At 35.1% G+C, this 24,502-nt stretch overlaps 1 protein-coding gene across 3 annotated transcripts in view; it reads right to left on the reverse strand.

Annotated features, from left to right (window-relative positions):
* LOC126810955 (popeye domain-containing protein 3) overlaps window positions 1–24,502 on the reverse strand; it is an 85,739-nt gene that overhangs the window by 60,821 nt on the left and 416 nt on the right. Inside the window, exons 2-8 of one of the 3 annotated variants that reach the window (XM_050536386.1) lie at window positions 20,701–20,920; window positions 19,911–20,100; window positions 19,107–19,229; window positions 18,816–18,921; window positions 17,502–17,654; window positions 10,417–10,585; window positions 630–880 (exon numbers count right to left, since the gene is read on the reverse strand). In XM_050536386.1, coding sequence (XP_050392343.1) covers window positions 738–880; window positions 10,417–10,585; window positions 17,502–17,654; window positions 18,816–18,921; window positions 19,107–19,229; window positions 19,911–20,100; window positions 20,701–20,920 — 1,104 coding nt within the window. In that variant the 3' untranslated portion in view covers window positions 630–737. Of the gene's footprint in view, window positions 1–629; window positions 881–8,479; window positions 8,560–10,416; window positions 10,586–17,501; window positions 17,655–18,815; window positions 18,922–19,106; window positions 19,230–19,910; window positions 20,101–20,700; window positions 20,921–24,502 lie in introns of those variants that run through there. The other 2 variants (XM_050536392.1, XM_050536391.2) reach the window with 2 other exon arrangements.

Consider the following 24,502-nt stretch of genomic DNA (forward strand, 5'->3'; position numbering starts at 1 on the left):
TATCGAAAACAAATTATATTAAAAATCAATTGAGAGAGAGAGAGAAATGGGATAATGTCTACTTGACAAAAACTAGGTCATTTCGAGACTAACATACGATTCAATTTTATTTCAATAATTCATTTGTGTGTAGGGGTCTTTAGTAATGGGAGGAAACCGGAGGACCAGGAGAAAACCCACAAGGTTGGACAGGTGACCCTATTCCTTGTCACGTACACCTGGGGAACGAAACCACACCAGATGACTAAATGATAGACCTTATGATACAACGCGCACATGCTAACAATTCGGCCATCCAACACCCCAAAAATAAAATGGGTGAAAATTAAAATTGACTTGGGTGAAAATGACAAAAAAACAAATTATATTAAAATCAACCACTGTATGTTTCAACATTCTACCTCAATTAGAAGTTATTGTGTTACCAAAAAAAGTGTTGGACAGACAGACACACGAACCCACTTCGAAAGTCAGGTGACAATTATATACAGGGGACACAATTCAATGTAATTCCAACACAATCCTTTATATATTTACGTTTCTTGTTTGTTATAAGAATTTACATCTGCATTTGTTCATAGTAATAAGAAATATGTAACAAACCTTCATAGCATATCGATATCCTTTTATTTATTTCATATACACATTACATACCACAATTCAATTTATATTCTTTGGTTTTCATAATAATTTTTGTCAAAACAAAATAATTCCATAAACGTAATGAATGAAATTTATTACATTTCAAAATGGACACCGGAATTGATTGAATTTTGTGATTTTGGAGACTCCCCGCATGTTGACAAACTTTGTTGCCGATGACTATGGGTGACATGACCATTTAATAACCCGGCCTTTACATTCTTTCCATTACAACTATCTGAAAGTGTATTGTCATAATAGATTAACTTTAATCACATTTATTCCAAAAATATACCAAATCAGGATCCCTTAAAGATGTATTTCTGCGACAGTCAAGAGTCTTAAAACATCAACATTGATTGGAAACCACTTTGAAAATATATTTGTTGCTAAAACATATCTTGCCTGCTATGAATGTAAATCCTATTCAATTTTAAGTCTGACAAGCCAACAGTGAGGCTAATGTCCCCTGCCGAGATCCCGAAATAAATAAATGACACATATTAATTAATTGCACATTGAACTTTTTCAAAAGTATCGTGCAATCAAACTCATTATCAACTATACACTAAAGTTTCACTACTCTCTATTAGATAGAATCAACGTCAAAGAAATTGCTAAGCTCTGCTTAGCTTTAAGTGGGAAATGTTAATCAATGAACTCAGTCAAGACATTCACCTAATGATCATCTAAATCTAGTTTAAACATTCTATCTTAGTTAAAAGCAGAGTTGTCAGTTCCAAAGTCATGCATGACCAAAAAATTGCTTATCGCTCCTTAGCCTAAGCAGAAAATTCTCATCATCGAACTTAGTCATGGTAATCACTTAAATATAACCAAAGTTATCATGCCCAAAAGCTTCAACCAATCAAATTGCTTATCTCTGCTTACCGTTAGCAGACAATGTTCATTATCAAACTCCATCAATGTATTCACCTAATGAACGCCCACACACGAGTTTGAACATTCTACCTCAATTGGAAGGAGAGTTACTGTGTTCCAAAGTCTCTACCAATCAAATTGCTTATCACTCGGCTTACCCTCAGCAGAAAATGTTCATTGTCGAACTTAGTTAAGGCACTGATGTGATGAAACTATACACCAAGTTTCACCACTCTCATTTAAGTATAACTGAAGTTATCGTGTCCCAAAGCTTCAACCAATCAAATTGCTTCTCTCTGCTTACCCATAGCAGAAGATTCTCATCTTTGAACTCCATCAAGGCACTCACCTAATAAACACCTACACCAAGTGTGAACATAGTGGTTCAACTAGATAGAGTTATTATGTTCCAATGTCTTGACCAATCAAATTGCTTATCGCTCTGCTTACCCGGAGCAGAAAATGCTCATTATCGAAATTGGTCAAGGTACTGATATAATGAAACTATACACTCTCACTTAATTAGAACTAAAGTTATCATGTCCCAAAGCATCAACCAATCAAATTGCTTATCTCTGCTTACCCTAAGCAGAAAATGCTCATCTTCGAACTCCATCAATGGGACCTAATAAACACTTACACCAAGTTTGAACATTCTAGCTCAATTAGAAGGGGAGTTATTGTGTCCCAAAAAGTGTGACGGACAAACGAACGAAAAGACAGACGAACCCATTTTAATAGGCGGGGGACAAAAATACTGCCATGACATGTACTGATATGAACTGTTGTAAGGGTTGGATTAAGCTTTTATAAAGCCCTGGTTGAAAATATCACTGGGGCCCTTGAGTCAACCATGAATAGGGGGCGTATTCCAACACACGCCCACTAATTGACTTATTGTAGTTGCTAATATTCTATGCACCTCTTGTTAAACTCTACTGTAGCATAATATGACATTTATCTATGGTACAATCTGTTTTTTTAAAATTATTTGCGAGCACCTAATCCGACCCTGACTGTTGTCTATCAAACTTGTGGTTGACATTTAATAATTTCTATTTTAATTTTATTTATTCAGAGTTTATTAAAGACATTCAGCCTATAATTTTAATTTTCTAGGTCATAAGAAATATCATATACTTTTATTTAAAATACATTTTCAGATTGCACTAAATGAACTAATTAACTTTAAGAGAACATATCTTTAACACAGAAAGCATCAAGCCATCAAAAGAAATACAAGAACATACTACATGCACCATATCAAAAGAAGAAAGAAACAACACCATACAAGTGGTTTCTGCAATTTTCCACCCAGTAGACAAACACCTACTATGTAAACAATTATATCAAAAAGATAACCCCATATAAGAAGAAAATTTATCAGGCAATGAAAAATATGCTCACAGCAGCTACATCATCTGAGCGCAGTCAATAATTTTGGTAGCACTATGAATCTTTGAAGCAAAAACTTTATGCCATACTATATGAATCACTATAATATCAATGGAGTGTTCACAATTGCAAGATTCTGTCACATAATCAAGTAGCTAGAGCTTTCACAAGATTTTACCAATATGAACAAGGGCCAGAACTTGAGAAGTAATTTATATAAATTGTTGACTTCTCTGTTTCACTAAATTTAGCAAAGCAAAGTCAGATGATAACCTTTGTTGCAAGAGCATTCACAAGAATTTACAAGATAGGTTGCCAGGCAACAAAGCATACGCCCACAGCAGCTAAATCGTCCGAGCAGTCGACAAGGGTTGTCACATATTTATTCTTTTGTAGGTAATTAGGGGAATTTAATTGACAATTTCATACAGATGACATTATAATTTCCGTTGTTTGAAGGTTCACAAGGTTCTAAAATCTAAAACAAGGGCCGTAAGTTCAAATTTGACAGGCTTTTTTCGTTTTAATAATTCAAATAATGCATATGAATTTCATACAGATCGGATGATAACTTTTGTTGTTCGAAAGTTCACAAAGTTCAACAAAGTAAATCAAGGGCCATAACTCTAGACGTAATTGATGGAAATTGCTGACATTCAATAGGCTTGTTTGTCTTCATTTCACTAATTTAGGTGATAACTGAAACTCAATAGGCTTGTTCGTTTTACTAATTTAAATGATACATATAAATTTCATACAGATCGGATAATAACTTTTGTCATTAGAGCATTCACAAGATTCAACAAAGTGAAACAAGGGCCATAACTCTAGATGTAATTAACGGAAATTGCTGAAATTCAATAGGCTTCTTTGTTTTACTAATTTAAATGATGCATATAAATTTCATACAGGTCGGTTGATAACTTTTGTCGTTAAAGCGTTCACAAGGTGCAACAACGTGAAACAAGGGCCATAACTCCAGAAGAAATTAATGGCAATTGCTGAAATTCAATAGGCTTCTTCATTTCACTAATTTAAATGATGCATATCATTTTCATACAGATCGGTTGATAACTTTTGTCATTAGAGCGTTCACAACATTCAACGAAGTGAAACAAGGGCCATAACTCTAGATGTAATTAACGGAAATTGCTGAAATTCAATAGGCTTCTTTGTTTTACTAATTTAAATGATGCATATAAATTTCATACAGATCGGTTGATAACTTCTGTCGTTAGAGCGTTCACAAGGTGCAACAAAGTTAAACAAGGGCCATAACTCCAGAAGAAATTAACAGAAGTTATTGAAATTAAATAGGATTCTTCATCTCACTAATGCAAACAACATATATCAATTTCAAAACAATCGGTTGATAAATGTAGTCTGTAGAGTGTTCACAAGAAATTGTGGACGATGGATGGACGGACCGGCAATATACGACCACATTTCCATGTGGGCTTATAAAAATGAATAAGGGCCATAACTCTGGAAGTTATTATCAGAAATCGTTTCAATTCAAAAGTCCTCTTCATCTCACTAATGTAAACAACATGAATAAATTTTAAAAAGTGCTGATTAATTGATGTAGTCTGTGGTTGTGGAGTGTTAAAAAGAAATTGTAGATGACGGACGAAAGGATAATGGCAACAACAATATAGAACCACATTTCCAAGTGTGCGTAAATACTTGCGTAAATTAGATTAAACTGAGTACCCATATCGCTCATTCTACAAATAAATTTCACATGGTCGTGATTAAAAATGTATGGAGGTAATGGGCAGGGCCTAATTTTTGGGGTTGATTTCAAATATTAGAGAAGTTATGTATTCAAAGTCAAACAGTATAGAGTAACAACTTAAATGTGTTGGATCTGCCACAGCTATGGATTTAATGAGCCGCATCAATAAGTTAATACCAAAGTATAAAGAGTTATGTCTGCTGCAGAGAGAGAGAAATGGGGTTTACCGTCCACTCGACACAAACTAGGTCATTTCGGGACTAACATATGGTTTAATTTTATTTCAATAATTTGCTTGCGCGTAGGGGTCTTTAGCAGTGGGAGGAAACCGGAGGACCCGGAGAAAACCCACAAGGTTGGAATGTCTGCTGCAACTCCATTATATTAGGGGAGAGAGAGAGAGAAATGGGGTTTAACATCCACTCAACACAAACTAGGTCATTTAGGGACTAACACATGGTTCAATTTTATTTCAATAATTTGCTTGCGCGTAGGGGTCTTTAGCAGTGGGAGGAAACCGGAGGACCCGGAGAAAACCCACGTGGTTGGACAGGTGATCCTACTCCTTGTCACATATAACCGGGGATTCGAAACCACGCAAGTTGACTCAATGACAGGCCTTATGATAAAGCATGCACATGCTAACCATTCGGCCACCCCCCCTTATATTTGAACTAACAGCCGTAGGAGGAATGAAGTTGGTTTTTTGTTAGTTTCCGCCAGTTTAGCACATTATGATTACCCATTGTGATTTTGACTGATAGTATTTACAAGCGGTTGCCATACAAGATCCGCCCACATTTTGCAAAACATGGATAAAGAACAAGCTAAAAAAAACCCCCAAAAACGTGAATTTTCATCCAATCACAGGCCATAATTCAGTCTGAAATGTGCGAATCTCAAAAGGAACTGGGATCTTTAGGTAATAAACACACATTTCAAGTTTCATCAAAATCAGATACACACGGTGACCTCTGGAGTGTCTACAAGCTAAAACGTGATTTTTCGTACAATCAGGGGCCATAATCCATAAAGTTTCTGTCCAATACATGCCAATATCGAAAGGAACCAATATCTTTGGGAGATAAACCTATATTTCGTATTTTGTCAAAATCGGATAAAAATTGTGATCTGTAGACTGTCCCGAAACAAATTGTGGACAGTGTCACAATCATCTTCAAATCAATATGAGTAACAAACATTGTCATCTCATTAGATAGCAATTATGGGCAATTTTCATTGGTCTACTAGGTTTGCATGCAGACTCATCAGAAATAGCTGTACTTGTGTTTTTACTTTGTAGTCTACCTAAAACTGTTATATCACTCAACATTTAAAATATATATAATTAATAGTTATAAAGGATATTAGAACAGAAATTGTGACCTGAAATCTTGAGACAAACAGATGAAGGTGAGGTTCCTTGTCCCTGTTTCTGTGTTTAGAGCCTGTCTTTCCAAACGGAAGATAACTAATAAAACGATTAATTTGGAATTGACACTATATCTTATTTTTATGATTCACTTGTGTACATGGTTCTTTAAGCGCAGATTGCAGATCTATTCTGCTTCTGTTGCCTTCTTTGGTAGCCTTGCCATTATGGCGTCAAAAAGTGAAACAAAATTTCAAATCTTACAGTTATGATTGGCAGATGGTATTCATTTTATGTTGATTTAAAATCTGTTCTTTGTATTGGAGGTTAGAATATCGATCCAAACCAATAATGTTTGTGTACAATTATCAGGATATTACTGATATAGTACTGGTATCAAACATCAATAATATTAACTAGCTGATAATCTGTCAATTAATTTATGCTGACAGATGACAGATGACTTCATTACCCCGCTCATGTGATCTATTAACCACGAAAGGATTTATCAATAGCAATTAGTGAGTGACCAGCAACACCATACATTTCATTGGATTTGTATACATGCATCGGTGTCTTTTATGTATTGTTAGATAGTAAAACTAAAGCTTGGCATTATTAACTTTTTGTTGGGATATATAATTAAAGATACATTGTCAGGAAAGTATTTATCGGGTGGTTATTTCCAATAAAAGTATGGCAAATTTGGTCTATATCAAAGGAATAGACACCCAATCTTACTACAAAAATACTGAAATGAAATGGGGTTTAACGTCCTACTGTTCTGCTCCTAAACTGGGCTAATGAAGATAGGGCATACGCCATAGAGTGTGCTATGAGGGAAATTTTGCCCGGGCAGCGGCGCTACGGCCTACTCTTATATCAAACTCCAACTGCCAAGGGATCTTTTACGTGCATGCCAATATGTACACAGGACCTCGGTTTTTCGTCCCATCCGAACGACTAGACAGCTGTTCTTGTCAGGCCCTTCGTCCTACATCACTGACAAGGGGAAAACCACGCCGGAAAATCTGGATGACCTTTCTCGGCCAATGCATGGATCGAACACCCGACCTCCAGGCTAGCGAGCCAGCGTCTTACCCACGTGATCCCCCTAAAAAAATACTGGATTACCCTAAAAACACCCATGGGGCAAGAACTGGGGAAAAATGTGACAGCATCACTAACTGGCAACCCGACTGTTGTCTGCCAGCTTATTGTGTGCTAGCTTGACAGAGGGAGCGGTTGTTATTTCTTGATCAAATGGTTAGATGGTTTTGGGAAAGAGTCTGCAATTAAACGGCGGAAAAGAAGTTGACAGAAAATAATTAAGAATTTACTTTGGTCTCAATATGTATGGTAAATGTACAGTAAGTAATGATAAATACATTCTGAGAAATGGACCCTCCCACAATGAAGCTAAGGTGGCAGACATGGCGTCCAACAACAGTTTATTTATAGCTATAGGTATCCCCCAGCGAATGTAAAGTTTTGAGAGGGAATTGAAGCAAATTTTTGATAGATTGATTGGTTTGAATATGTTTTAAGTCCAAATCTATCATCAAATCACACAATTTGTATGCAGGAAAGTATCTTTAAGCCCAATATAAAAGGTTTCTGAATATTCAATATAACCAGAATGGCTAACATAAATTGAATTACCAGATTCTGATCAATAAATGTTCTGATGAATATATTATACAACTTGTATATAAAGTAGTGAGTAAAATCAGCTTTTCAGATTTATAACAAAACCTACTTTGTAAATATGCAGGAATAAGTTTCATCCAAATTTGTAATAAAAGATTCTATGCTGAATTACATATAACCAAATTAAAACATTCCCCCGTGAACAGCTGATTGACTGCGCAATGCGTATCGGCATTGGATTTATTGAGAAAATATCAAATCTCTGAAGCGTGACATCGCAACAATGTATGTTTTATCTTGTAACACGTGACAAAAATTGGTTAATTTTAGTATTTGGCACCTATGATAAATTTACTACGCCAGTTTTCGAGACATTGTTGAACCTTCAGTCAAGGTGTTGAACCACAATATTAAAAAATTTTGACTGCACAATTAGCATGGCCCTGTCATTATCTGGTTTCCCATAGTTTTTTTCCGGTTACGACCTGGTATCCATTGGGTGTTAAAATAGTTAGATTTCAAATTATAGAGCTGCACTCACTCGCCAACATTATCTTTATGACTGGTAATGGAATTCCGAGATTATGGCCATAGACGCAAGCCCGCATGGTTGATTGGCTAGACTGTGGCATTTTTCAGATAAGAAAGTAATACCATGGATTAAAAGCCTTTATATGCATTTTCCGATTGTGGCTTGTGACATACAGGTTAGAGAATATAGAGCTACGATAGCAAGTAAAGTTAGAAATTCACAAAAGGTAGCAGCCTACTGTACCACTGTATTTTCCTCGGACAAAATGACAATCAGGAAGTTTCACCTGACAAGTTACGGAATTTTATCAGACTTTGTCCGTGTCCAACCAGTTATTTCCAGGTATGCCTGACAGTAATAAATAAAAATCTTATTATATAATGATACTTTGCCATCAGTTCGTCAGTTTCGGTTAAGCTTGAGAAGACAGATTTCCAGCTGGGATGTTGTAGTGCTCAGAATATGTGCGCCATGCCCTCTGGCCTCTGCCAGATCAGACATCGGATGTCAAACAACAACTTAGAGATATATCAAGAAAACAACAGAGTAGTGTCCACAAAATGAGTGTCGGGTGTTTGTCACTTGTTTATATCCCTTTTTTGGTTGTCGAATGTCTAGACAACAAATGTCATGGGAACACATTCCTGAATAAAATATTATTTATAACAAAAACATTCTGAGACTTGGTTTATCATAATATACACTCACATTTACAGTGGGCCCATAAAGGGTATACAGTTATATTGTAATTTGTAATTCTCTTAATGCCAAAACCAGAATGTCATGCAAAACAAAAGATGTTTGTTTCATTTATGTTGACAGAAATAGATTTCAAAAAGGAAAGAAAGAAAAACTATCAATTACAACAATAATTACATAGATTTAAAAATACAAATTATAAACATCATGCATGAGAATTTGAAGATATGACAGCTAACCCATACAGAACAAATAATAATGTTCATGTGTAGTTCAATTATCCATAGTTAATGTCCTATCTTCATTTATGGTTATAAACATGTTCATATAACGTGGATAAGGAACTATAAAGTGATCATTGAACTCAATTCCAGATGATAAGATGATAATATTCCTAGTTGCTAAATTGGTCTTGAATAATTGCTGTTCTGCATTACTGTTACAGTTAGGCTAATGTCCTCCGCCGAATTCCCAAAATAAACAGATGACAAATATTAATTAATTAATTGCACATTTATCTTTTTCAAAAGTATCGAGTAATCAAACTGTAAGCCTAAGCATAAAATGTTCACTTTGCTTACCTTGAACCAAAAATGCTCTCATAATCAAACTTAGTCAAGGTTTTGATGTGATGAAACTATACACCAAGTTTCATCACTCTCTCTTAATTAGAACCAAAGTTATCATGTTCCAAAGCATCAACCAATCAAATTGCTTATCTCTGCTTATCCTAAGCCGAAAATGCTCATCATCGAACTCCATCAAGGCATTGACCTAATCAACATCTACACTAAGTTTGAACATTCTACCTCAATTCAAAGGAGGGTAATTGTGTTCTTAAGTCTCGGCGAATCAAATTGTTTATCGCTCTGCTTACCCTGAGCAGAATTAAAGATGCTCATAATCGGACTTAGATAAGGTATTGATGTAATGAAACTATAAACAAAATTTCATCACTCTCACATAATGGAAATTAAAGTTATCGTGTCCTAAAGCATCAATCAATCAAATTGAATATCTCTGCTTACCCTAAGCAGAAAATGCTCATCTTCAAACTCCATGAAGGCATTCACATAATAAACACCTACACCAAGTTTGAACATTCTAGCTCAATTAGAAGGAAAGTTATTGTGTCCCAAAAAGTGTGACAGACAGACAAATGGACAGACAAATGAACCCATTTTAATAGTCCCCTGTTTACTTCGAAAGGTGAGGGGACAAAAAGGTTTATTTTGAATAGGATATGGTGAAATTCTTCTGATAATTGAATGAGCAGATCCAAGTACATGTATTATATAAGGAAAGATAACACACTGACATCAGTGTCTAATAGTTTTAAGGTGATTCATTAGTTGCCATGATTGAGCTTGCTGTATGGTCTGCCAGTTCTATTTAACAATATCATTAGAAAACTATGAAAACATCAGATAGCATGCAAGAATTACTGTATTGAATATGAAAATTACATTCTGCCCAACAATAACTTTATAAGTTAAAGGTACATACCATCACTATCAGTGTCAATATCAATCGAATTCACTTTACTCATTAGTTCATTCATATTACTTTCACTAGGAATACCCACTACAGCTTTACGAATGTCATGCCGAGATTTAATCGTGTTTGATACACTTGGTAGTCGGATATCCATTCTTGATCCACTGGGTGTCACAACCTGAATTATAACAAATGGATCAGTAACTAGGCATCCAATTAAAAATGATGGAGAATTTCCATACTACCTCCCAGCTTCTAAGCAGGATTTCTGACCCCTTCTTTTAAATAATTCTAAATTCCCATAATTCCCATTACATTTATATGCATAAATCAAACAAAATGTTGTTTAGGAGAATTTTGAAAATTGCCCCTGCTTTTACTAAAATTCTTCATAATTCTCTATCATCTATATATATATAAATATTTGTTTAAATTCGCTCCTGGAGTACAACACAAATTCACAACTTTTAATTCTGCTAGGATTCCTTCTGATTAATTCCAGGAATTATTCTTTTTCTGAAAACTCTGACCTGTACTCAATTTACAAGAACTAAAAGTAACATCTTGTAAAGTGAAAATTCAACTGTAGAACCAATATTCAACAATTCATTTTTATATGCCCACATGGAAATTTGGTTGTATATTGCCATCGGCTCCGTCCGTTGCCACAATTTCTTGTGAACACACTACAGGTTACATTGATTATCTGTTCGTTTTGAAATTTATATATTTAATTTCCAGAATTTATGTTAATTACTTCTAGAGTTATGGTCCTTGTTTCACATTGTAGAACCTTATGAATGCTCTGCTGACTAAAGTTATCAATCGATCTGTATCAAATTTACATGCATTATTTAAATTAGTAAAACGAAGAACTTCAACAATTTCCGTAAATAATTTCTAGAGTTATGGCCCTTGTTTCACTTTTTTTTAACCCTGTGAACACTCTAATGACAAAAGCGATTGTCCGATTTCTGTTAAATTTATTATTATTTATTATTATTATTATTAAACATTTATATAGCGCTAGTTTCACCAACGGTGTTCAGAAGCGCTTTACAAAACAATGAGTACAACCATATACCAGTAAAACAAAACAAAAAACAAAACAAAAAAATAAAAACAACTAAAAGACTACAAAAAGATGCAATATAATAAAATAATATATATCTAAGTAAAAGCTTTTTTGAATAAGTAAGTTTTAAGAGCACATTTAAAAGATTGTACCAAAGGGCAGGAACGAATATCAGTATCAGAACCAGATGGTTTTAAATCATTCCACAGATTTGGGGCTAAAAATGAAAAGGATCTTTCACCATATGTAACCATTCTAGCAGATCTTGGCTTGAGACGATAAATGTCATTTGAACTACGGAGACTACGAGCATTTGTTTGTTTTTCAATTAAATGGCATAAATAAGATGGGGCTAAGCCATAAAAACATTTATAAACAGTTAAAAGAATCTTAAATTGAATACGATATGGAATGGGTAGCCAGTGAAGTTGTTTAAGTATGGGAGTAATATGATCATGCCTTTTTGTGAGGGTAATAAGTCGCGCAGCGGTGTTTTGAACTTTTTGTAATTTGTATATTAATTTATTAAGTAAGCCGGATAAAAGTGAGTTAAAAGTATCAAGTCTCAAAGTAATAAAAGCATGAACAAGAGTTTTAGTTGAATCAGAGGAAAGGAATTTGTGAATTTTGCCAATATTACGGATATGAAAGTAGCAGGATTTAGAAATATTGTTCACGTGTTTAGACATGGTCATTTTACTATCAAAATAAGCACCAATATTGCGAACAGAGTTAATAGGAGTAATTTCATTTCCATCAATATTAATCGAAGTGGATTCAGTTATAGTATTGAGGTTATGATTAGATCCAAGCAAAATAAATTCAGTTTTATCACCATTTAAGCATAGAAAATTTACAGACATCCATAGTTTAATTTCATTGATACACTGCTCAATATTAGATTTGCTCAAAGCATGCTCATTCGCATTTAAAGGATTAAAACTTAAATACAGCTGGGTATCATCAGCATAAATATGATAGTCAAGACCATGTCTTTTAACAATTTTACCAACTGGAGCAGTGTAAAGAGTAAATAAAATGGGCCCAAGGACCGACCCTTGTGGTACCCCATATAAATTATTATGGTAGTCTGACGTCACATTGTCGATAACAACCCTCTGTTTTCTATCAGTAAGATAGCTCGCAAGTAGCTGGAGTGCAGAGCCTTTGACACCAAAGTCTGTCTGAAGTCTTTGTAACAGGACAGTAGAATCTATGGTGTCAAAGGCTGCAGACAAATCTAAAAGTACCAAAAGAACGCAGTTTCTATTGTCTATTGACCTTAATATATCATCTTGCACTTTGATAAGAGCCGTCTCAACACTGTGAAACTTACGATATGCATTTTGTAGACTATCGTGAAGGTTGTGTGTGTCAATATGTTCAATCAGTTGTCTGGCTATACATTTTTCAAAAATTTTGGAGATAAAACTCAAGTTTGATACAGGACGGTAATTTTTTAGCACATTTCTATCTAAATTTGATTTTTTTAATAACTGGGACGACATTAGCAACTTTGAAACAATCGGGTACCTTTCTTTCTTGAATACAAGAATTTATGATATCAGTAATCACAGGTAAGAATAAATTAAGGTTTTCTTTTAGTAAAGATGTAGGGAGGGGGGCAAGAGGGCAGGTTTTAGGGGCTGACGATTTAATAATATCTGAAACAACAGATTTGCTAACTAAATTGAAATTTTCAATGCACACTACCGTTGGTGTCTCATATTTGGGTAAATAATTACATGAATTGTTAAATTTATCAAGTTCTTTTCGTATAAGAGTTATTTTATCGGAAAAGAAGTTTGCAAACTCTTCAGTTTATTAACAACACAGAATAGTTCTTTCTGTTTGTTGGCACTATTTTGAATTTTTTCTTTGTAGAAGGAAACTTTTGATTGTTCAATTATATATTTGACTTTGTTTTTCTCTTCTCGGTAAAAACATTATAATTTAAAAACATTATTTAGATTGAATCTCAACAATTTCTGTTAATTACTTCTAGAATTATGGCCTTTGTTTCACTTTGATGAACCCTGTGAATGCTCTAACAACTAAAGTTATCATTAATAAAAAGAAGAATAGAGCTGGTTAAACACATTCTAACACAGAGATCATTGCTACGATAGCTGAGTAATACAGGTTTCCTGAATCGGAAGTGACGAACGCCAAAGGAAAACACGAGTCATCCCTTTATATAACTGACTGATGTGACCAGTGATAACAGATACACAGCCGAATTTCTGCTCACTAATAATTCCTTTAAAGACCAAAAGTTGTTATATGGGACTGTAAGAGGATACCTGACAATTCAGTAAAGTAATTGAATGTCATAATTAGATAAGAGAACACGAGATAAATAGAAATAGTCCGTACATTCCCTTGTTTATATTCATTCTATACCTTATAAAAACATGGTAATGCACAGACTTTTTCCGTTTTTCTTTCGTGTTCACTTATCTAGTGGCAGTCAATTTTTTTTATGAATTGTCAGATATCCTCTCACAGAACAACTTTTGGTCTTGGAAGGAATTATTAGTGAGCAGAAATTCGCCCATGTATCTGTTATCACTCGTCCCTTCAGTCAGTTATATAGAGGGATGACTCATGTTTTCTTTTGGCGTTCATCACTTCCGATTCAGGAAACCTGTATTACTCAGCTATCATAGCAATGATCTCTGTGTTAAAATTATATTTGGAACGTGTTTAATTAGTTCTATCACATATGTGATAATGACTGACACCAATATTGTCCTTTAAAATAACTTCTACAGTTATGGTCCTTGAACCCCTTGTGAATTCTCTAATGACAAAAGTTATCGTCCCATCTGTATTAAATTCATAGGTATTATTCTCATTAGTAAAATGAAGAAGCCTATTGAATTTCAGCAATTTCCATCAATAACTTCGAGAGTTATGGTCCTTGTTTCACTTTATTGAACCTTGTGAACACTCTATCAACAAAAATTATCATCCGACCTGTTTGAAATTGATATCAGTGTCTTGTAAAAGCTCACATTACCTACAACAGAATAAATATGCGACAATCCTAGTTGATTGCTCGGACGATTTAGGTGCTGTGAGCACATGTTTCGTTGTCTGGCAGCCTATATTTACGTGTGTGCAAGAGTTCTTGTTCCATTAACCATAGAAAATCATTTCTCACACTCCAAATGCCAGAACTTATTCTTTAAACTTAAACCAAACCGATAACACACACAAACAAAGTAAATAAGTGTAAAATAGAAAAATGCTGTCCTAATTCAGTGAATCATCAAGCAATAAATATTGTTGTATGAACAATAAAGATTAGTTAAGATGCCATTAAACCACAATAAAGATTGTTTAAGGCAAATTAAAATCCCAGAATACCATTTACAAATGCTGATCAACAGTGGAAAACAATAGCAGCTAAATTTTATGCAGTACATTTGATGGAAAAAAATCAGAAATTTATATTCAAATAAATTTTACCATAATCACTATCTGTTTGTTTTTGGAACTCCTATTTTACAAACACCTTTTCACAATTCCACATGTATATTATCATTGCACCTGTCCATCATTACTTTGATCTCTTAAAGTCAAATGTTTTTGAGTGTTTTTTTTTTTTATCAATAATTAATTTGAATTTTTCAATCTGTCTTAAATGGAGAACTAGTAGAATTGGCTTGTTTTGTATTATCTGTAGTTCTGAAAATGGAAAATCAGCGCTTGCCAGGCAAGATATGCCCACATTTTGCATGAGATGGATAAAGAACAAGCTAAAAACAAAAGCGATTTTTCGTACTATCAGGGGCCATAATCCAGAAAAGTGCAAATATTGCAAGGGACTGAGATCTTTGGGATATTAAGATATATTTTAAGTTTCATCAAAATCGGACAAAAATTGTGACCTCTTGAGGGTTCACAACCTTTGTATTACATACTTTTACACAATTTGGGTACAAAGAGTGGACTTTTTCTCGGGCAGTTGATTTTCCCCTTCATTATGGTGGAATAGTGATATATTTAAACGTTTTTTAAAATCGGATAAAAAATTGTGACCTCTAGAGAATCCACAAACTAACCAGCGGCTGCCAGGCAGGATACGCCCACATTTTCGAGAGATGGATAGAGAACAAGCTAAGAAGAAAGTGATTTTTCCTACAATCAAGGGCCTTAATTCAGGAAATTACAATTCGATATGCGCAAATATCGAAAGGAACCGAGATCTTTGTGTTAATAACTTACATTTCAAGTTTCAACAAAATCGGATAAAAATTGTGACTTCTATAGGGTCCACAACCTTGATATACCCTATTTTTACGCTATTTGTGAACGAAGGGCGGCCATTTTATCTGTCAGTTTTCGGACGATTTTCACAAAATTCGAACTCAGTCGTCCTTAGGGTGTAACGGTGATATAATAATACGTTTTTTTAAATCGGATAAAAATTATGACCTCTATAGGGTCCAAAAGCTAAAAACGCGATTGTTCGTACAATCAGGGGCCATAATTCAGGAAGTTACGGTCCGATATGCGCGAATATCGAAAGGAACCAAGATCTTTGGGTTATAAACTTACATTTCAAGTTTCAACAAAATCGGATTAAAATTGTTAACTCCATAGGGTCCACAACCTTGATATACCATATTTTTACGCTATTTGAGAATGAAGGGCGGCCATTTTGTCTGTCAGTTTTGGGCCGATTTTCACAAAATTCAAATTCAGCCTTCCTTAGGGTGTAACGGTGATATAATGATACGTTTTTTTACATCTGATAAAAATTATGACCTCTATAGGGTCCACAAGCTAAAAACGCGATTTTTCGTACAATCAGGGGCCATAATTCAGGAAGTTACGGTCCGATATTGCGCGAATATTGAAAGGAACTGAGATCTTTGGGTTATAAACTTACATTTCAAGTTTCAACAAAATCGGATTAAAATTGTTAACTCCATAGGGTCCACAACCTTGATATACCATATTTTTACGCTATTTGAGAATGAAGGGCGGCCATTTTGTCTGTCAATTTTGGGCCGATTTTCACAAAATTCAAATTCAGCCTTCCTTAGGGTGTAACGGTGATATAATGATACGTTTTTTTAAATCTGATAAAAATTATGACCTCTATAGGGTCCACAAGCTAAAAACGCGATTTTTCTTACAATCAGGGGCCATAATTCAGGAAGTTACGGTCCGATATGTGTGAATATTGAAAGGAACTGAAATCTTTGGGTTATAATTTTACATTTCAATTTTCAACAAAATCGGATAAAAATTGTGACCTCTATAGGGTCCACAACCTTGATATACCATATTTTTACGCTATTTGAGAACAAACGGTGGCCATTTTGTCTGTCAATTTTGGGCCGATTTTCACAAAATTCAAACTCAGTCGTCCATAGGTTGTAACGGTGATATAATTATACGTTTTTTTAAATCGGATAAAAATTATGACCTCTATAGGGTCCACAAGCTAAAAACGTGATTTTTCGTACAATCAGGGGCCATAATTCAGGAAGTTAAGGTCCGATATGCGCGAATATCTATATGAACCGAGATCTTTGGGTTATCAACTCACATGTCAAGTTTCAACAAAATCGGATAAAAATTGTGACCTCTATAGTGTCCACAAGCTAAAAACATGATTTTTCATACAAACAGGGGCCATAATCCATGAAGTTTCGATCCGATACATGCCAATATCGAAAGCAGCCGAGATCTTTTGGAGATAAACCTATATTTCAAGTTTCGTCAAAATCGGATAAGAATTGTGACCTGTAGAGTGTCCACAAACAAATTATGGACGAACAGACGTCCAGATGTCCGGACGGACAGGGGCGACGACAATATACGTCCACATGAAAATGTGGGCGTATAAAAACACCACTCAATAAAATCTTTATAATTTTCTATCATTTACATTGTAAAATAAAGGAAACACTGTACAAAATGTTGATTTTATGCATTATCCTTTTTATAACTTTTGGGCAAATTTTACCAACACCCTATAATCATCAAAAATTATTTTTACCTTTTCATTAAGGGCATAAAGTTTATTGGTAATGTCTCTGCCTAAAAGAACACTCATCACATAAGCTAAGTATGGTTCTTTAATTAGAAGATATTCCAAACTTTGTCTGGGCCAAAATATGTATCTACATGAAGAGCCAGCTACAATAGATACCTGGAATAGATTGATACAAAAATACTTATACGACGAACACTGCACGTCTATATAAATGTCTAATAAATTGTTCTGTTCAACAGTATATGTCAGCAGGTCATGATAGGATTTATTAAAAGAAATATAATCTTGGTGTCAATAGATGTTAAATGAGTAATAATGCCCCTTGATGAGTTTAATGTTTTGGGGGTCAATCAAGTCACACAGTTAAGACTGTACCAACATCATGGGATCTTAGAAAGAGGCCAACAATGATACTGATGTCCCCCGCCAAAATCCCAAAATAAATAGATGACATATTGATTAATTGCACATTTATCTTTTTTCAAAAGTATTGAGCAATCAAACTGATTATCTATACTTAGTCTAAGCATAAAATGTTCATGATCAAACTCAGTCAAGTGGTAACGAAACTATACACTAAGATTCATCACTCTCCATCAGTTACAATCAATGTTATCTTGCGTGAAACCAATGAAATTGCTTAGCTCTGCTTAGATTTAGTGGGAATTTTCACAACCAATCATAACAGGTAATATATATTTGTTACCGTAACCGGTACTTAAAATATGTCACGATTCTACTCACACCACCTCAGCTGTTGGGATTGGCAGAACTGTGACAGGGCTGAATTCTGTATCACGCTCACTTAATTAGAACTAAAATAAACGTGTCCCAAAGGATCAAGCAATCAAATTGCTTATCTCCGCTTACTGGGGGGGGGGGGGGTGATGGTCTGTCATTGCATCAACTGGCATGGTTTTGATTCCCCGGTTGTATGTGGCAAGGAGTAGGATTGCCTGTCCAACCTTGTGGGTTTTCACTGGCCTTGCACTGCTAAAGACCACTATGCTCAAGCAAATTATTGAAATAAAATTGAACCATATGTTCTTTCCCAATGCATCAACCAATCAAATTGCTTATCTCTGCCTACCCGAAGCAGAAAATGTTAATCTTCGAACTCCATCATGGCATTCACCTAATAAACATCTACACCAAGTTTGAACATTCTAGCTCAGTTATTGTGTCCTAAAAAGTGTGACAGACAGACAGACCAGACGGACAGACCCATTTTAATAGTCCCCTGCTTTAATCGAAATGCGGGGGACAATAACTCATTAAAATTAGAAGCTAGGTATTTGAGAGAATCCATGACTATACCTGAAACTTTTCTTCTCCTGTTACACTTGATTCAAATTCTGGTGAATCTATGAACTGTTTCGCCTTGATGTGATGTAGAAAATTTCGGTTACAGTAAACACTCATACTAAAAATATTAATGTACATGTATAATAAATGACATTCTGCAGTGTATAATAAAATATTATTGTCAAATGAAATTACCGTGAAAAACTTATGAAACAAATGCAAGCATCAAATAGACAAGAGCGCTTAATTATCTCAATTACAAGTTAATAATTATATAATATAATGATAATAATAGATACTTACACACCAGATATAAGTAAACCTAGTTTATCTGTTTTAGTTATAGACTGGGTACAATATGATTCACCTTCATGTAACGTCATCATAGTACAGTAATCTGCACATACCAACTTCTTAAAGCTAGACCTAGCATTTAAAACAAACCTTTTTATTAATCCTAAGACAATATTCCAATAATGTGTATGATATGATAGTGTATGCAATTGTACTTACTATATATTGTTGTGTGGTTTGCTAGGTGTGTATTTTGTTGTGCAGTTTCTTAAAGCGACAAATAGAAATTTTTAAATCTAACAGGCTTTTTGACCTTTCTCCTACTCTAATAATCACAAGTTTCTACAAAGTGATCAAGGGTCATAACTAGCTGTAATCAATTAAAACTGTTTAAGTTCAATAGGTGTCCTCATCTCATTAATCTTGACAATGCATACCAATTTCAAACGGATTAAATGATAAGTTTTGTTATTAATAGCTCTCGCAAGATTTTACAAAGTAATCTAGAAAATTAATAGGCTTCTTTGTTTTAACTATGTAAACTTTGAATATAAATTTTCCAAATAGTCTGTAGAATGGAATGGAATGACTGATGGGTGGACACTGTACAAACAGCTCGGGTTGAAAATGTATGACCACATATCAATGTGGGAGCATGTGAGATACAATTTCTCACCAGCAAAAGTATTTGGCAGGGCCATGGTATAATGTTCATTTTTCTCTAAAAATCAAAGTATTTTCGGAGTACAATTTTTTCCTGGAAATTTCCTTCAATAAGACAACTTGTAAATGTATCATACAAAAAAATATTACCTTGAAACACGGAGCGGTTCAAAATTAGCAATATACAAATCCTCTAACTCATCACAGAACCTGACTGGTCTTATATGGTACATGTGAAACAAAGTCTGAACAGCATTCATTATCATAAATGCAAAGTTCCATGAAAAGAAATCTGGAGCACAAAGTATTACCCATGACCAAATTGATAACAGCAAAAATCCTGAAAGAGATACAATAAAATCATAAATCTTCACTATGATCAGAAAATAATTTTTTAATCCTTTACTTTAGCGAGAACTATAAATCCATGCCGGCAAAAGATCTGTGTAAAATTATGAAATGACCACCCCAGAACCTAACATAAATGATTACAAGACTACTAATATATCTATTTATTTGAAAATAATCTATGATTCTAAATAAATACATTATTTCTTACTCTGAATAATAAACTTATACAGAAGATATATAAAGAATCTAGAGTAATGTTCTAACATACATATAACATTTCAATTTCCACCAACACCTCACACCTTCTTCTATTGAGTGTAAACATAAAGATTTAACTCAATTGTATTTACAATGATTATGGCATCCCTGGGCCTTTTATTTTCTTACTGCATAAATGCCAGGGACATAATAAACTAATGCCCTACAAGCTTGTGGGAACCTTCAGCTTATTTGACAATATGGGCCCTTGTGTGTGGACTTTGGATCCATTCACTTGACTGCATAGTTCTCGAAACTTTACTATTATTCCATTGTTTGTAGCTGAGTCATTCAGGAAAACAAAGTTTATCAAAATAATAAACTGCTTTACCTAATGTAAAAAGTCCATGTAAACTTAGGAGACCATAGGTAGTATCTGGTGCAAGCAGACCTATACCAAGAGCAGAGTTTCCTATCTGAAACAAAATATGATTGGTTGGTGCCCAAGTAAAACAACCAACCACTTGCTCCATCCAAACGTTCAAATCAGGATACTTGATTTTAACAATGTAGGAAGTTGAATTCTCTTCAAATATTTTTGGATACAAAATCTGAAAAATAATATCATAATCATAAAAAAATTAATTAATGATAATTTCTAATTATTAATAATTAGTTTTCTAAACCAATTATTGTCAAAGAAAATGTGATTATGTTAATGAAAGCTAACAACCTGCTGTATTCTCTTCAGTAGAGATTTTCTTTTCTATTGTGCTGTAGTATTGTTTTACCAATACAAAGACAGTCACTACATATAGTTCACGATAACATTGATCTGGTTGGATAAAAATAACTATTGATACATTTAAAGTATCCTGATCTTTATCTTACAGATACCATGATGCTGTCTAATTCTATTACAAACATAACAATTTCCATTGTGGGTCTTTTTCTGGAACGCTGGATTGAAGCTCCAATATGCCAGAAGGCAACTAAAAACGAAGGTTAGATCCCATTTTGGCTATGATGTTCGTGAATAGAAATTAAATATCGTTTAGGTGTCCGCTAAAGATCTAAGAGAAAAAGGATGGTGGCATGAAATCCATAGAAAGTAATCATTAAATGGGAACTTTAGATGGTCACATGAATTCTGGTAATTCCAGATTAGATCCCAATTTGGCTATATGATGTTCATGGAAAGAAATCAAATATCATTTAGGTTTCCTCTATTGACCTAAGAGAAAAAAGTAAAAAGTAATTAAAACTTTAGATGACCACATTAAGATTTGTCATTTTGGATAATCTTTGACCCATATGTTACTTTTTGTTAACAATGAATGAATGAAATAGAGTTTGATGACATATTAGCTCAAACTGGGCTTTTTGGTAAGACAACTTTTAGAGCAGGATGTATTGCAATATACCATGCATCCGACAAAATGAGACATATGCGTCACAAAATCAAAACACAATTATTTAAAGACCTTTAAATTGATCTGTGACATGCATTTATCACAATAAATGATCAAGATATTTAGCCTTGAATTTGGTATACACCCTAACATTCATATTTAAAAAAGAGATTGAAAATTACTGAAATCCATGGTAACCAACACCAACCAAAAACAGCAATCTTTTCCCACTTTTCGGATATAAAAATTAAGTCATTTTGTAAGATAAATGCGTGGGGAAACCGGTAAAAAACATTTATTTCCTTTTTAACATTTTGTGCCTTATCTCAGATATTAGCTAGGAGACTAGGACATGAACCTCATTTATCCAGAACTGGTCACATTTTAGTTTCCAATACAGTAGTGTATGTATTCACTGTACAGACACACATGTTGCAGACAGGGTTAGTTTGGGCTTTTATCTTATAAAATGACACCAAGTTGTTGCACATATAATTGCGATCCACAGTGGATAATACATGAGACATGGAAAATTTGGTAACACTGTATATTGAATTAATTAGCATCCAACATTACATTCACAATGCATCCCAACTCTTTGAGAATAATGAGATGAACACCAGGCTTTACCATAAGTGCATCTACACTCAAAGCCATTAAAAACGCAATGCCTAATTCATGAAATATTTCTGGTAAACGTTTTGTTAGGCTTTTCTATCTTATGACACATAGGTCACACTTGTGATGGGTCTCTTTTTGTGGAGTTCTGGGTTTGAACCCAATAAATATCAGTTCTTGGTAATGAACTTTGTTCGTGCAAACGCAACACTTGTCTTTTTTCACGATTTTAAGCAGTCCCATATGTCACACATTTTGCACGTGCATTCCCTGCACTCTGGCCCTTTAAATGCAGATCAAATTTTCAACATTCATCACTTCTTACACAAGAAAACAGGAACAGAGCTATTGGCATGCTGGATCAGGGGGCTTCACAGGTAGCCGTCGTCAGACACTTTAATGTCCACCCATTGACCATTGCTCGCCTCAGACAACGCTTCCACGCCACTGGAAAAGTTGCCGATCGACCCCAACCTGTTGGGAGACCTGTAACAACCGCTGCTCAAGATCGCCACATCCGACTACAGCATCTGCGCAACAGGTCCCAGTCAGCTACTGCTACTGCCAGGGGAACTGTTGGAACACGGTAACGTGAGATCAGCCCTCAAACAGTCCGAAGGCGTCTGGCTGCTATTTGGTTACGCTGCTGTCGACCTTACCAAGGTCAAATCCTTTTGCATCGTCATGGACTTGCCAGACAGCAATGGGCCGCAAATCAGGGGTATCTGCACAACACACCATGGCGAAATATCATCTTCTCAGATGAATCCCAATTCAACCTCAGTTTTCCTGATGGTCGTCACCTTATCTAACGACGTTGACATGAACGCTTTGCTCGTAACTGCATGCTGGAAAGGGATCGTTACGGGGGAGGTGGCATCATGGTTGGGTCGCTATCAGCGTCAACTTCCGGTCCCAGTTGGTGGTGGTCCATGCTTCATCCGGTGTTGCTTCCATTGCTGGCTCAACATGGCGTCCGTCGACAGATGGTTTTCTAGCATGACAACACACGACCCCACACTGCCAGGTTGACAAGCAAGGCCTAAAATAAGGTTAAATTCTTGTAGCACAGATTCTGTGTCCGGTGGATTAAGCTCCGGTTCCCATCTTTATTTCAATACTTAAGATCACAGATAATACCGAAAATTAGTGAAAATTATGTCAAAAATAAAGTCAAAGTGAAATGACGGTGAAGGATGCAGCGGATCAGATACTCCGAGGGAGTCGATCGGGCGCCAACTGATCTGATCTGACCTTCGCAACTGACCACCACAAGAGGAAACACTCATTAGGGGTCAGGAGGCATCACTACCTTACACTTTTTCAGAGCCTTACGCCATTTCTTTCAGAGCACGGATTTCTTATTTTCGAAGCACGAATTTTTCATTTCGAAGCACGTTATTTTAGGCCCTGTTGACAAGAGGCTTTCTGAACAATCATCATGTCCGTGTTATGGATTGGCCTGCTATGTCTCCCGACATGAACCCGATCGAACACCTTTGTGATGAACGTGGATAACAGGTTCGAACTCAAGCCGTGCCACTACAAACTGTTACAGAGTTGGCACAGGCACTCCAAAATCATTAGCAAACAATCCTACATTGTGTAGTGAGACATCTGTACCAAGGCGACTTCAGGCATGTGTAAGAGCTCAGGCTGGACATACCCTAAATTGACTTCAGCTGACCCCTGCTTGTTTCATGGTTCTCTGACGTTTCGGTTTTGTGCATTTGTAGTGAATTCTTTCCCGAAATTATCTACAGATGATTGTTATCTCAATTTTGTCAATTGTTATGTACATTTGTTAAAAGTTGTCGCAGTAAATAAACTTTGAATTTGGCATTGCGTTTTTTAATGGCTTTGAGTATATTTACAATGGCTATGGTGAATCTGGTACACTAATTACCAGAATTCACTTGAAATCACTAGCTGGAATTCTATGGAATTTACTTAAAAACAATAAAGCATCTGGCATTTTAGAATGGTAAAAGTGTATACATAGAGAGATGAAACTCATGTGATAAAAAGACTATTGGCAGCTCTTTCAAACCCTACAATCATTTCTGGCAATGTTATTTTTAGCCAAGTTAAACGACCACCACCACCACACACACACACACACACACACACACATTGTTTTAAGGAGAGGGAATAAGATTGGTT

Source organism: Patella vulgata, chromosome 2, assembly GCF_932274485.2.
Source record: "Patella vulgata chromosome 2, xgPatVulg1.2, whole genome shotgun sequence".
Classification (NCBI taxonomy): domain Eukaryota; kingdom Metazoa; phylum Mollusca; class Gastropoda; family Patellidae; genus Patella; species Patella vulgata.